General features: G+C 41.6%; 1 protein-coding gene across 1 annotated transcript in view; it reads left to right on the top strand.

Annotated features, from left to right (window-relative positions):
* Positions 1–12,594, top strand: part of LOC104288900 (sodium channel protein type 5 subunit alpha-like) — a 175,031-nt gene that overhangs the window by 51,599 nt on the left and 110,838 nt on the right. The window contains exons 8-11 of the mRNA XM_009887773.1: positions 2,534–2,675; positions 4,048–4,245; positions 8,267–8,449; positions 10,849–11,250. Coding sequence (XP_009886075.1) covers positions 2,534–2,675; positions 4,048–4,245; positions 8,267–8,449; positions 10,849–11,250 — 925 coding nt within the window. The remainder of the gene's footprint in view (positions 1–2,533; positions 2,676–4,047; positions 4,246–8,266; positions 8,450–10,848; positions 11,251–12,594) is intronic.

Raw genomic sequence — 12,594 nt, 5'->3', positions numbered from 1 at the left:
CAGCAGCAGATCAGAGGCAGAAATCTCGTGTCTCTGTTTCAGAGAGTGACAGCAGATGCTGCCTCTGGGAGAGAGGAGATTTAGTGAATAGGTTGCCTCAAAAAAGGACACGGATATACAAGAGACATTCAGTGTGCATCTGCATATTTTACGGGGAAAAAATCTGAGATTTCTGCATTTTAGGCTCTTCTAACTCAGTAATGTTACTGTAGTTTTTATTCAAATGTGGCTCTTACCAGGAAACAATGGGTAGTCAAAGCAGGAAAGATCTAGAAGGAGGCATTTCTAGGCTGGCAGGGAAAAAGATTAGAAATGTCTCTCTTTCTTTGTGAGATATAGTTACTATTATCTAAATTTTCAACTGATATAAACTGACTTGGCTCTACCTAGGGTGACAGAATGTTATTATATTCTTACTTTTGTGTTACATTTAATTCATTAAACATCAACTGTTATTTTTCATTTTTTATTCCCTTTTCTGAAGACTACTGCAAACAAGGATACGCACACATTTTGCAATGCTTCAACTCTCCTTTTTTCAGTGTTCAAAGTAGACTTACTTAAAAATTTGTGCTTGACTAATGATATTAAATTAAGCTTCTTAAAGTGTTGTGGAACGTCTAATGTTGGTGGCTGACACCATAAATTTGTATAACTTCAAAATCTATAGCAATGTATTCTCATCTCAACATGCAATACAGGGTTGCTATCCTGTGCTGTAGAGATTTGATTTGTATCAGTATAAAATTGATATTTAAAAAAAAAATCCTTGATTTTTATACTGAGGCATACTCTGCTTTCTCGGGAGTCAATTTCTTTCTTTGCGTGGCATTTTAATAATTACTTTTCGTTGTTTGTATTACTGCTTTGCATTTCAATTTTTTGGCAATATTCTTCTTTCACAAAAAAAATAGCAGTGGTTGAAAGACTATGGGGTTTTGCTGGGAGAAAAAATGTTAAAAACTGTACACATTGGACACACTCTACCTCACTGGTGAAGTGTCTAAAATGGCTGAATGTTACGATAATCATCCTATATGCCTCCTTCTAGATATTTACTACTTTGACTACCTATTGTTTCCTGGTAAGAGCCACATTTGAATAAAAACTACAGTAACATTACTGAGTTAGAAGAGCCTAAAATGCAGAAATCTCAGTTTTTTTCCCCTGAAATATGCAGTTCAGAAAACCTTGATTCCTCCATCTGACAGGTAGAACATCAAGCTCACCATCTGCCAGGACAGAGGGTATTGCTCTGTTGTCAAAAAACTGCCTGGAAGTTGGTCTCTCATAATGTCTCTGATCTGTGACCAATACCTCTTGTTCCAACCATCCCTAGTTGTATCAGGCAGAATTTGCACCAAATTGTACCGAATTCATCTTGATCTGAAGCATAAGGAGAACAGAGAGAGCTGGCATTACTGGAAGTTCTGCTGAGATCTGCTTCTCCATATAGTTAGATGATTCCCACCTAACAAATTCCTGAACACTGTAGGGCTCCAGGACACTGGCAACATCCTTGATCTCATATTCTCTTCCTATGATACATGCAGCAGTAAGTCTTTGCATACTGCTCTATGTCTTCAGTTTCTGGTGGGACATATTTTATGTTTGGAAAGTGGCTTGTGGTATGCAAGGGGTATGTGGAGTCTTTTGACAACTTATATCGCACCGTTCTGGGAGAGAGGGATGCTCACCGACCCGGGATCTCTTCTACCTTGTGTTTCACCTGATGATGGCTATTCAGTACTTACACAGGACTGCTGCTGGCTGTAAAGCAGAGAGCGTTCTTTATCTCTTCTGGCATATGGGGCTAGAAAATTATTGTAAAGAGTCTCAAAGTTTAATGAGAGCCAGTGAAATTTATGCTACCTGCATGCCATTTAATATGTGGACGTGCAAGACACATGAGGAAAACATTTTCCTGGCAGAAGCAGAAAAAATGTCATGACCCCAGACTACAGCGGTGAGTGGAACAAAGGGCTGGGTCTCTTAGATTAAAGATTCAGTCCTTGCAGGGGGTGAGTGCAAGGTCAGGTGTAGTAAGCGACGGGGAAGGTACTCAGATGGCACACGCTGATGTCGTCCATCCAGTGTAAGAGTATGTAACTGGAACAGCAGGTTCACCATCACGGTATTACCCACAATTGTAAGAGGAGACACCACGTTTATGATTCTTAATTAGGAATAAGCACCAAGAGAACTAATATTTAAGCACTACAGTCCTGCTTATGCACCTAATTCTGGTCTATTCCAAATATCTGAAATACTGGGCACTCATTTGCCACTGCAGCTTGAGCTATGGTTACCATTTCCCACTTTACCCTTTCAGAGGAAAAATAAGATTGCAAAGATCTTTGGTATTGTGAAGTTAGCATCCACCCGTTTCCTGTGTTTTCACCCAGTTAAGGAATTTACCATTGAGGATCTGTGGTCTTAACCAAGAGCATTCAATATGTTCCCCTGGGAATCAGTTTCTCCATGTTGAAGCCGTCTGTGATGCATTCAATGTATTGTCTTTCATGTTTTGCAGCACGTGCCCTGAGGGATACATATGTCTGAAAGCCGGGGAAAATCCTGACCATGGTTACACAAGCTTTGATACTTTTGGCTGGGCCTTTCTCTCTCTGTTCCGTCTTATGACACAAGATTATTGGGAACGTCTCTATCAACAGGTGTGAGATTGTTTTATTACTTTCAAAAATATAGAATAAACACATCATCTTGTTACAGTTAAATATCCATTGGGTAATTTACCTGAATCTATATGAAGTTCACCACTTCGTAAAGGTCATCGCATGGGATTTTTTGGTGGCTGGTGTAACATGAACTGATCTGTTGAGTCGAGCTCAAAAAAGGACAAGAGAAGCACCTGTATACTTGGCATATCTGGTTTTGCAAGGCATGATAATGAAGACAAATTCAGCAGATGGCAAGATTACCTGGTGCCTTTCAGTTCTCCCTGCTGCAGACTTTTCATCATGGACACTTGACAGCCAGGGGCACAGTGGAGGCAGAGTCGACGTACAGTCATTTGCAAGGTGGTCTGCTCATAAGTGCTCATTTTTAGCATGCATTTCCTGAAACATATGCAAACTCTGAAGAACTACATATGATAGTTTGGTACTGAATTACATGCTCTGTCCATGAAGCCACTGAAGATTTACTTCTGCACCTCAGAATTGCCAAAACCGGAGCATGCTCATAAGGGAATCAAAGGAATTAGTGCTGACAGATAATACTCTGAAGGTTCTGAGGTAGACATCTTTAAAGGTACTGGGGATTTCAGCTTCACATGCAGCCAGTTATCCAATTTCATTTCTGGAAAACATAAAACAATTAAATTGAAGATTCTTTAAACAACTGTATTCACGTACTTGGCACAGAGCTGCACGTACAACTCTGGAAGGCTGAAACGGTCATGGCAAATAAGGGTGAACATCACTCCCTTTTATTATTTAATGTTATAATATCACACAGTGGTTTCTATCACTAGCATCAAGTCATTGATCATGGGACACATCTATAATATACGGTCAACAGCACCCGAAGTTTGGTTCTTCTTACCCTGAGGCAGACATCTAAATAACATTCAGATGAGTTGCACCCTAAAAGTGTCTTTTTTTCCCCATTGACTGTAAAGGACCTAGACTGTAGACATCTGAAAGATGACATGAATCTACTTGCAAAGTTTCTGTGCACTGGACAAAAATAGATTGAGCTATGTGGGGGAAGCTTTCACTGCAGCTGATTGTAAGATTATTGATTCTCAAAGAAAACCAGCAGAGATATTTGGTAAAGGAGGAAAGCATTCTTCTTTTAAAAATGAATTCTACTGCAAGGCACATAATTTTTGAATAATTTATAAAAAATTATTGGTAAGAAGGATATTTCCTTGCATGTGGTTGTCATTTGTCATCAAAAGGACTCTGTTTGGGCTAGTAACAAAGGCTGAATTCAATTATATTGTAAATTTAAGTTTAATTTCTTTTTTCTTTTAAAAAGCATTGTAAACAAGTGTTAGTGATTTTACTTTCGTGCTTACAGACTCTCAGATCTGCTGGGAAGATCTACATGCTTTTTTTTATGCTGGTCATCTTTCTGGGATCATTTTACCTGGTCAACCTGATTTTGGCTGTTGTGGCCATGGCGTATGAAGAGCAAAACCAAGCCACTATTGCTGAAACAGAGGAGAAGGAAAGAAAGTTTCGGGAAGCCATGGAGATGCTAAAGAAAGAGCAGGAGGTCAGTAAAGTATGTGACATGATTAGCCTTGGGTAACTTGAACAGATGGTACCTTGAGATTCACATTCGCTTTATTTTACGTTTGTGTGATAATTGAAGTAAGAGTTACTTGAAAGCAGTTTAATGTTTATTGTCCTGGACAGAGCTATTATAATTCTTTCTAAAAGAAAACCAATGGCTCTTCCTGCTAGGATTTGGGGCCATTTAGGGTTTACAGAGTTGTACTGGCTTAATTGTGCCATATATGCCAGCAGAGGAAATTATATGGGTTGGCATTTAAGACATTTTAATGATGATATAACTACATCTGCATTTGAGCACAGAACAGCTGTTTTGGTAGCTGACCCATAGCCCCAGCTGAACCTTCTTCCACCACCACCACTTCAGCTCACGTTCGTTTTCTCACTGTCTCATTCAAACAGTCACGAATATCCAACTGTCCGATAATGAAGATAAAGATGTAGGATAACCCATTTGAAGCACATACAACTTAATTCCCAAACAAGTAAACAAGCAGATCTTGAGGTTAAGCTTTGCAAATTATAAAAAGTATGTGGGTTTAATTTTATGTTGTAAAATTAAACAAAACAGGGAGGCCAAATGGTCGATGTAGCCATATAGCCTTAATAGCACTAGTTAATTTGCCTATAGTTTGTGTGGGGTAGAAAGCCTTTATTAAACAGTTGAAGAGAACATTTTAGGTGCTGTGAACAAGAAGACAATAAGAAAATTAGTCTGAAATAACACGTAGCACTGTAGTTGAGAGAAATAAATCCTTTACACAATATAAACTAATATACATAATTTTCTTTTGGGTACATCTGGCTTCAGGGCCTAATCCAAAGCCCATTTAAATCCTTGGAAAGAAAATAGAAAATGCAATTCACCCTTGACAAAGTGCTAGTAGAGGCTTATACATGATTTAAGTCCTTTTAAAGATCCTCTTTGATGGTTTAAGTAATAGGTAAATGCAATTTAGTCCATGTACAGGCCCTTTGAACAGAGTAACTTTCTGCCATAACCTAAGGGAGCAAACTGAGCTCCAACTTGTACCTATTTTATACAAATTTTCATGTGTTTTGACTCCAGCTGAGCTCTTCCTAATAACAGTCAACTTTGGTACCCCAGCTATAATTAAAGATATTTAAGAATTTCCTTTTGAAGGCTTTGATTTCAGTTAAGCCTGTGTGTACACAAAAAAAAAAAAAAAAGGAACAGTAAGCCCTGAAAGTCAGAATGTGTCAAAATGAAGGCTGCTTGTGAAAACCTAAATTGTTCCCATTTGTCTATTTGCTTTATAACACAGTCTTTTCTTCAGCCAACCACGTCTCATTTTTCCTGTGCCCTGTTCAGTACAAAGGGTGGACAGTGCATGACTCAAGAGCAGCTCTTCACTTTCTCATCATTTGTTCTGTAGCCTTAGGCCAGCTGGAGCACACTTCCCAACTCGGGCATTCAAAGCCTGCTTCAAAGACAAAATGACTAACGTCCTCAGAGGTTTTTCTGTGCCTCTTGTCACTGGTTAGACTCCATGTGCTTCAAAAACACTCACTTGTATTTGCAATACTCCTGGAGAATTATCCTAATCTTATGGATTATCTATGGAGTAGAGCTGTTGGGGTCCATCGTGTTCAGTAGTGAAGCCCAGTAATTCTGGAAATCAACCCCCGACATTTCAAATTAGGCATCTGGAAAAAGAGGCTCAGGAAAGTGAATTGGGTGGCTGCACCATGTAGCTTTCGGATGTCCTTCTCGGGTGTCTTGCCCCAGTAAGTTTTAATCTTGCTCTCCAAACCAAGATCTTGGGTTTGACTTTCTCACTGTACCTCTAAGTTCTTGCCTCAAGGTCTATTTCCTCCATAAATCCCATGTCAGGGCTCGTGTGAGCTAAGCTCTTCTCCTTCAGCCACCATCCATCCCAGATGTGCCCGGTCCCAAACTCCTTCCTTGCCCTGGGAGTCATTGTAGTGAGTTATGGCTTGCAATGCCTGAGGGGCAGGACACGGCCCAGCCATGGGAACCCAAGCAGAACAGGCAGATAGGCAGGACATGGGGTCACCCTCTGTGCCCTGAGAAACAATTTAGTCCAAATCCTTTTTCAGGAACTGAAAAAGGTGTGCAGGGCAGAAGCATTTCAACCCAAGCCATAGGTAAGAAAATGCCGAGAAACTGAAAATTGCCTTATTATGCAGTAAGAAAACAGCACGCTTAGTAGCACAACCTACAATATTTTCTAGATCAATAAGACATGATGGCAATCAGAAAGGAAAACCAAAACTCTTTAGACCCTCTTTTACACTGTGCAGCATAAAGAGAGCACAAATATAATTGATAGGCCTGCTTGGGGACTACCAGTCAATTTGCACAATTGGTCTAACACATTCCTAAACCTGAACTTAACACCAAAAGACTTGCTGAATCTTTATGAAGAGAAAGCACTTCAGCATAGCAATTAAATAAATTCAGTTGGAGAAAAAAAAAAAAAAAAAGGGGGGGGAAAAAAAAAAAGGAACAGCCTAGACCAGTGTCTGAGCCCTCCTCCTCTCTGCTCTAAGCAGCTTGCTCATGAAAGATATTTCCCACAGGAATTAAGTTTTGTTGTGCTCTCAGCTTGATAGAGCTACCGCTACTGCTTGAAATACATGATTGATTCTTTACACGGCTGTTAAGTGCCTTCACTTTCCTTGGACTGATGCCTGTGGGAGGAAGGGAGTATTTTGCTGCGGAGAGCTGATTGCCTGTTTGATTCTAGTGGCTTACAGACAATAGCACTGAGGATTCATCCGTTTCTCCTGTTCTTGGGAACCTGGAGAGGCCTTTTTTTTATTTTTTTGATAATTCACTCTCTTTATGTATTTCGGCTGGACGCTCTGCAAATGGGCTTGTCTCCAGGCCACTGATGTGGCGACCGCTGAGACGCTGCCGGCACCTCCAAACCTGACCTGGTGCTTTGTGCTCAGACCCCCTTCGCTCCTCCTGCCCGCACCAGGGATGGGGACCCAGCACCCTGGCGTGGGCTGCGGGAGGAACCCACAGGAATCAATTCCTCCTCCTGGCTGCTCATTTACTTCCAAGGCTGGGTCTTTGTGCGCTCAGGCTTTCGTATTCGGCTTCTGCTGGGTTTCTAGCAGTTGGTCTGTTATCAGTCAGCTCCTGCAGCGATCCCACCAGATAGCCAGCACAGCACTGAAGCACACGGCGAAGCAAAGTCCACCTTATCTCCAGTTAAGCCCACGGTTTTCTCTTTGCGTCTCTCATCATAGCTGCCTGTGCTGCTGCTTGGGATAAATGTTTACAATGACATCCCAGCTGAATTACCCACTGTTCCTCACATCCTTCTGTGACAGGGGAGGAAATATCCCCGAAGACAGCCTGGCTGCCCTCCTGTCCAGCCCTCCCGGTTCAAGGGGATGAAGTCCAGGGAGAGCTTAGTCTGAGGCTGCCCAGCTTGAGAGTTTTTTTGACTGCCACCAGAAGGGTTACTCCTGGGATGTGTGTGCAGCGTACACCCGCAGGCGTACGCACACAGGCTGTTCCTATTATGAAATGTCAAAGGATCTTCTGTGTGAGCTCTACATAAATCACATTTTTTCATGCAGCCACTCCTAATGCTCCATCACAGGATCTGGGTGGCCAACCTGCCTGTGTGCATTTGTACCAGGAACATGTCTTGCTTGTTGTTTATTTTCCGGTGGCTAAATGTAGAGGTTAGAAACGAGTTAAGACTGGTTTCCACCATGTGAGATAGTTTTATAGAATCACAGAATGGTTAGAGTTGGAAGGGACCTTGACGATCATCTAGTTCCAATGCCCCTGCCATGGGAAGGGACACCTCCCGCTAGACCAGGTTGCTCAAAGCCCCGTCCATATAACTTGGCCTTATGATTAATGACCACCTGAGATTTTTAATTTATCTCCTATGCAAGCTTAAAACAAAAAATAATTGTTGAGCAGAGTTATTGCTAGTTCTCACTGAGATCCTTAACTCAAATTTTACACCTTCTACCATCTTCCTTTTTAGGCACTAGCTGCTAAAGGAATTGATTCAATGTCACTTAGTTCATTGGAAATGTCACCCTTAGCATCCAAAAATGCCAAGGAAAGAAGAAATAAACGCAAGAAAAAGAAATCTATAGGGGGAGAAGAGTATGGGGAAGACCAAAGGAATCCCAAGTGTGACTACGACGATGGTCAGAGGAGAATGGTAAGCCATGGTCTGAAATGTCACTTATTCCACATTGCACTTTGCTGGATAGGCCAGGCTCTGAATAGGCAATTCAAGCTGAAACTTTCAGCTGTAGAGAATAATCAGATATCTAATGACTGACCTGCAGACAGCTGGTTTAGAACAGTGGAAGAAAACATATTACCACTTTATTTTCAAAATGAATTAAAAATGCCCATTAAACATTCTTACAAATCTATTTTGTTTAAATTTTTTTTGCGCTTTTTTTTTTTTTTCCTTCAAGATTACCCACAGTCTGGTTTATTTTCTTACGTTAATTTCATTCATCTGATTATATCTATCCTATCCCTACTAGAGACAAAAAATTCTTAGAAGAAACCTGCAAAGCTTAAAAAGAAAAGAGAGGAGGAGAAAAGGAGGAAACTTGTCTCTGAGGGCTTTTTAAAGGCTGTACAAAGATGTTATTAACATTTTTATATTCCTTTGCTAGTTGCCTTCAAGTCAAAACTTTGTGGCACTTGTTTCTACTTTCTATTGCAGGGAAAAAAGAGTAGAGTGAGACTGTTGTTTAATAGGGTTTTATGTAAATGTTACTGACATGCATGAATATGAATCTGCACATGCTGTATGTATCAAATGACCGTAAATAGCTTCAGACAATTTGTCTTTGCTTAACTGAGGGCAAAGTTTAAATCAGTTTATTTTGTTTTTTTGAATAGCCATGTAATGGGCTAAGTCTTTTTACATTTTGTTGTCAGTGAATTTAGGGATATTTGGCAGCCATAAAAACCTCATAGAAAACATGTAAGTGATGTAAGTAAATGTGACCAATTAATGACTCTCCAGCCCACAAAATTTACACAGAGCTGGATTTCTGTAAATGACATGCATTTTTTAATCTAATAGGTTTTGTTGTTTTCTCATTGGTTGAGTGGGTCGCGTTACAAATTACGCCTTTGTTAAAGCTAGAATTGCTCTTTAGCTTCATTCTGGATGGGTTTCAAGACACCACGTACCAGAATGACCGTGGATTGGAGCTGTGCATTGCCAGTTTGTTTCCTAGATTATTATTTCTTGTTTCCACTTTTCACTCCTGGATGTCATATGCATGAGAAACATGGGAGAGACATTTCAAAGCTTATAGTAAATCTTCTCTGCAAGGCTGTGACTGGCGTGGTTGGAGGGAGTGAGGCTGAGTCATCATTCAGATGCAATCTGAGCAGCTGGAAGTGTGTTGCCATCAGAAATCAGTCTCAATGACTGTGCCATGGAAACCCGGGCATGGATTTTTGACCAGTTAAAATTTGGTAGCAATCCAAATGAGTTGTTTTTAGTTAGGAGGGGCCTGGGTTTTGTGCTCTTCTTTGTACTAGTGTCACAAAATAGCATCATTATGTAACTCAGCGATGTGAGCTACGGTGTGAAATGAAATCAGGCTTCATTTGGTTTGTCTGGTTTGCGGACGCTGTGGAGATCAGACCTCTCTTCATATATACTTGGCTTATCAGAAAGTTCTGAAGAAGCTGAAAATTCTGTACAGGCCATAAAATCAAAAATGTTTTCTGCCTAGATGCTCTTATTCCAATAATTTCCTCTCCAGATACAAGGGAAGGGGAAAGACTTGAATTCCTTATGCATTTTCCAAACATCCTTTTTACTCTGCCAGGGTTTAAAGGTGTTTAGTGCTTGGCTACTTCTTGCTGATGCTCTGTCAGAGTTGCACTCTCACTAGCTGACGTCAGAGTGGATCGTCAAGGCTGATATTTGTGTGTGAGGGAGACTGCTGTGTACTGAGGTTACCTGCCCCTGAAAGCAGCCATGTGCATTGGGATAATCATTCTACAAATTATAATAAACCATAACCCTCTTCTTGCTCTTGGTTTGTTTTGTTGTTTTTTTTCCTTTATCACCTTCTTCCGTCGTATTCTGCTTCTTCTTCTTCCCTCTTCTCATTTTCCCTGCAGTTCATTTCCTGCCCTCTTTCTTTATCTCTTCTTCTCCCACTGCAACGTTCCTTCCCTAGACGTTACGAAGATGTGTGATAATGCAGTAAACTGGAGCTGGATCCCTTTCCCTGCTCCTGTCTTCCACTACTTGTGCTGCCTTCCCAGGTCTGTTGGCACTTACCAATTGGGGAAGGAGTAGAAGCAAAGGGAATATCATGCTACAAGGCGAATGCCACCTTGACCCTTCCTATTTCAGTACATCTTAGTCAAGTATTAGACAAATACCTAATGGCTAGGCACGACTATTCAACCTCTTAACTTTGCAAAGGTTGAGCACGTGTAATTAACTCTTTCTCTGAACCACTTGATTTAAAATGGAATTTACTGCTCTCCCCAGACCTTCCTCGCTCCTGAAAACATGTTGCAAAATGTTGTTTCTCTTTCCCCTTTTTCCTTTCTGGGGGTTTCTAGACTCTCCTTGGCATTAGTTATGGTCCCAGTGCAAACTTGGTGAAGCGCAGAACCAGCCACGGAAGCATATTCAGTTTCCGACTCCGTGGCAGAGACACTGGCTCCGAAACAGATTTTGCCGATGATGAGATCAGCACTGCTGGGGAATATGAAAGCCACCGGGGCTCTCTCTTAATTCCAAGATCTGGGAGGCGTCCAAGCGTGCAAAGTCAAGTGAGCCATAGTTCTCACCCTCCTACTCCCAACTACACCCAGACGGGCAAAAGGAACAGCTCAGTGGATTGCAATGGTGTGGTTTCCCTGATAGGAGGAGGCACCGGGGCACTCAACCCAGACCCTACTTCTCCTGCAGGGTTACTGCTCCCCCCAGTTATTATGGAAAAACCTGGGACAGGCGACCTGGTGAGTACTTTATAACTTTTGTATGTGATTCATGCTCTTGTTTCCTTCTAAGTGTTGTTGGAGTTTGCTGTAATTGATCTATGCGATTTGCGGTCTGCGATGAGAAACCCAGACCCACCGTTCTAGGCAGGGTGGGAGGACAATGAGCTCACTCACACAGCAACGTGTGTCTTGTGCTGCCTGAGAGACGATCATAACTTCTGCTGACACTTACTCTTCAGAGCTGGCTGGAGGCAAATACCTTGGGTTTGATAGGAATTTTCTTTTCTTGTAGGGACATTTTTTAAGTTGGTTTCTCTTGACGTTTGAATAACTGACATTGTCCAGTGGCTAGAAAATGATGTTTTTAAAACTATTTGCTATGAGTCTGACCATCTTGAGGCTGCGTTTTCTCCCACTGGTTACTACCTGTTAGTGTCTAACCTCTGGTCTTCTGTATAGCTACTTGCGGAGGGCTGTTCTTACAGTCCAAAGGTAGCTCCCGGAAGGGTTTAGCATCCAGTTAAAATGACACTCAGGAAAGATGAGCAGATGATCAACAGACTTCCAGCCTCTTGCAGATTGCCAGGATCTTTGTTGCAAAGCACCACTGCCGCAAAATATTTAATAAGGCTGTAAATAAAACTATTAAGACTGCTACCAGTAGGACCCAAGCGCGAATTCAGTCGGAAAACCATGAGATGATGTTTTGGAAACCGCTGCTACACAAGCAGGGCAATTTGGACAGGTTGCAAGTTTGATATGGTGGGGATTTATCTCTTTTAATGTAGACAGTCTATGTTGGAGCTTATTACTCTCAACAGTCTGTAAAGCAACAGAGGTCTGGTCACTGCAGTCAGCGTGGGCAGGGTTTATATCATCTTAGAGATCTAAAATAGGTCAGAATAATCTCTCTCCCTAAAAGTGCCTCTTTCCATTCACTTTAGCTACAGGGGGAGCCCAAGGTGAATAACTCTGTATTGTGTGTGTCTTAAGGCAGGTGAGATGAAACCCACTCAGAGAAACAAGGTGCCAAAACCAGGTTACATTGGTGGGGAAATAAGCAAATGTGATTCTAACATGTATCAGGCAAGGTATTTCCTGAAGAGAAAGGCGAGTGAGATGGATCCCAGCCGCGGTGTCAGATTATCAGTAAATTGAGAAGTAGCTTTTCTTTCTCTAGAGCCAGCGGCTTCTTCCCTTTCAAGCTTTGGATTGAATTTTTTTCCTCCCTATCCGGGCATTCCCTGTAGTCCTACAAATAGAGTCTCACACTGTGCGTGAGAGGAGGGGCCGTGCTGCGTGTGGGAAGCCGGGTGGTGTGAGAATTATCTGTTTTGTTGACAGTTTTGAGGCTGTTGCCGC

Source organism: Charadrius vociferus, unplaced genomic scaffold (genome assembly GCF_000708025.1).
Source record: "Charadrius vociferus isolate BGI_N301 unplaced genomic scaffold, ASM70802v2 scaffold566, whole genome shotgun sequence".
Taxonomy (NCBI): Eukaryota; Metazoa; Chordata; class Aves; order Charadriiformes; family Charadriidae; genus Charadrius; species Charadrius vociferus.
The sequence above is the reverse complement of the archived record's forward strand: the minus strand, read 5'-3'. Positions and strand labels throughout refer to the sequence as shown.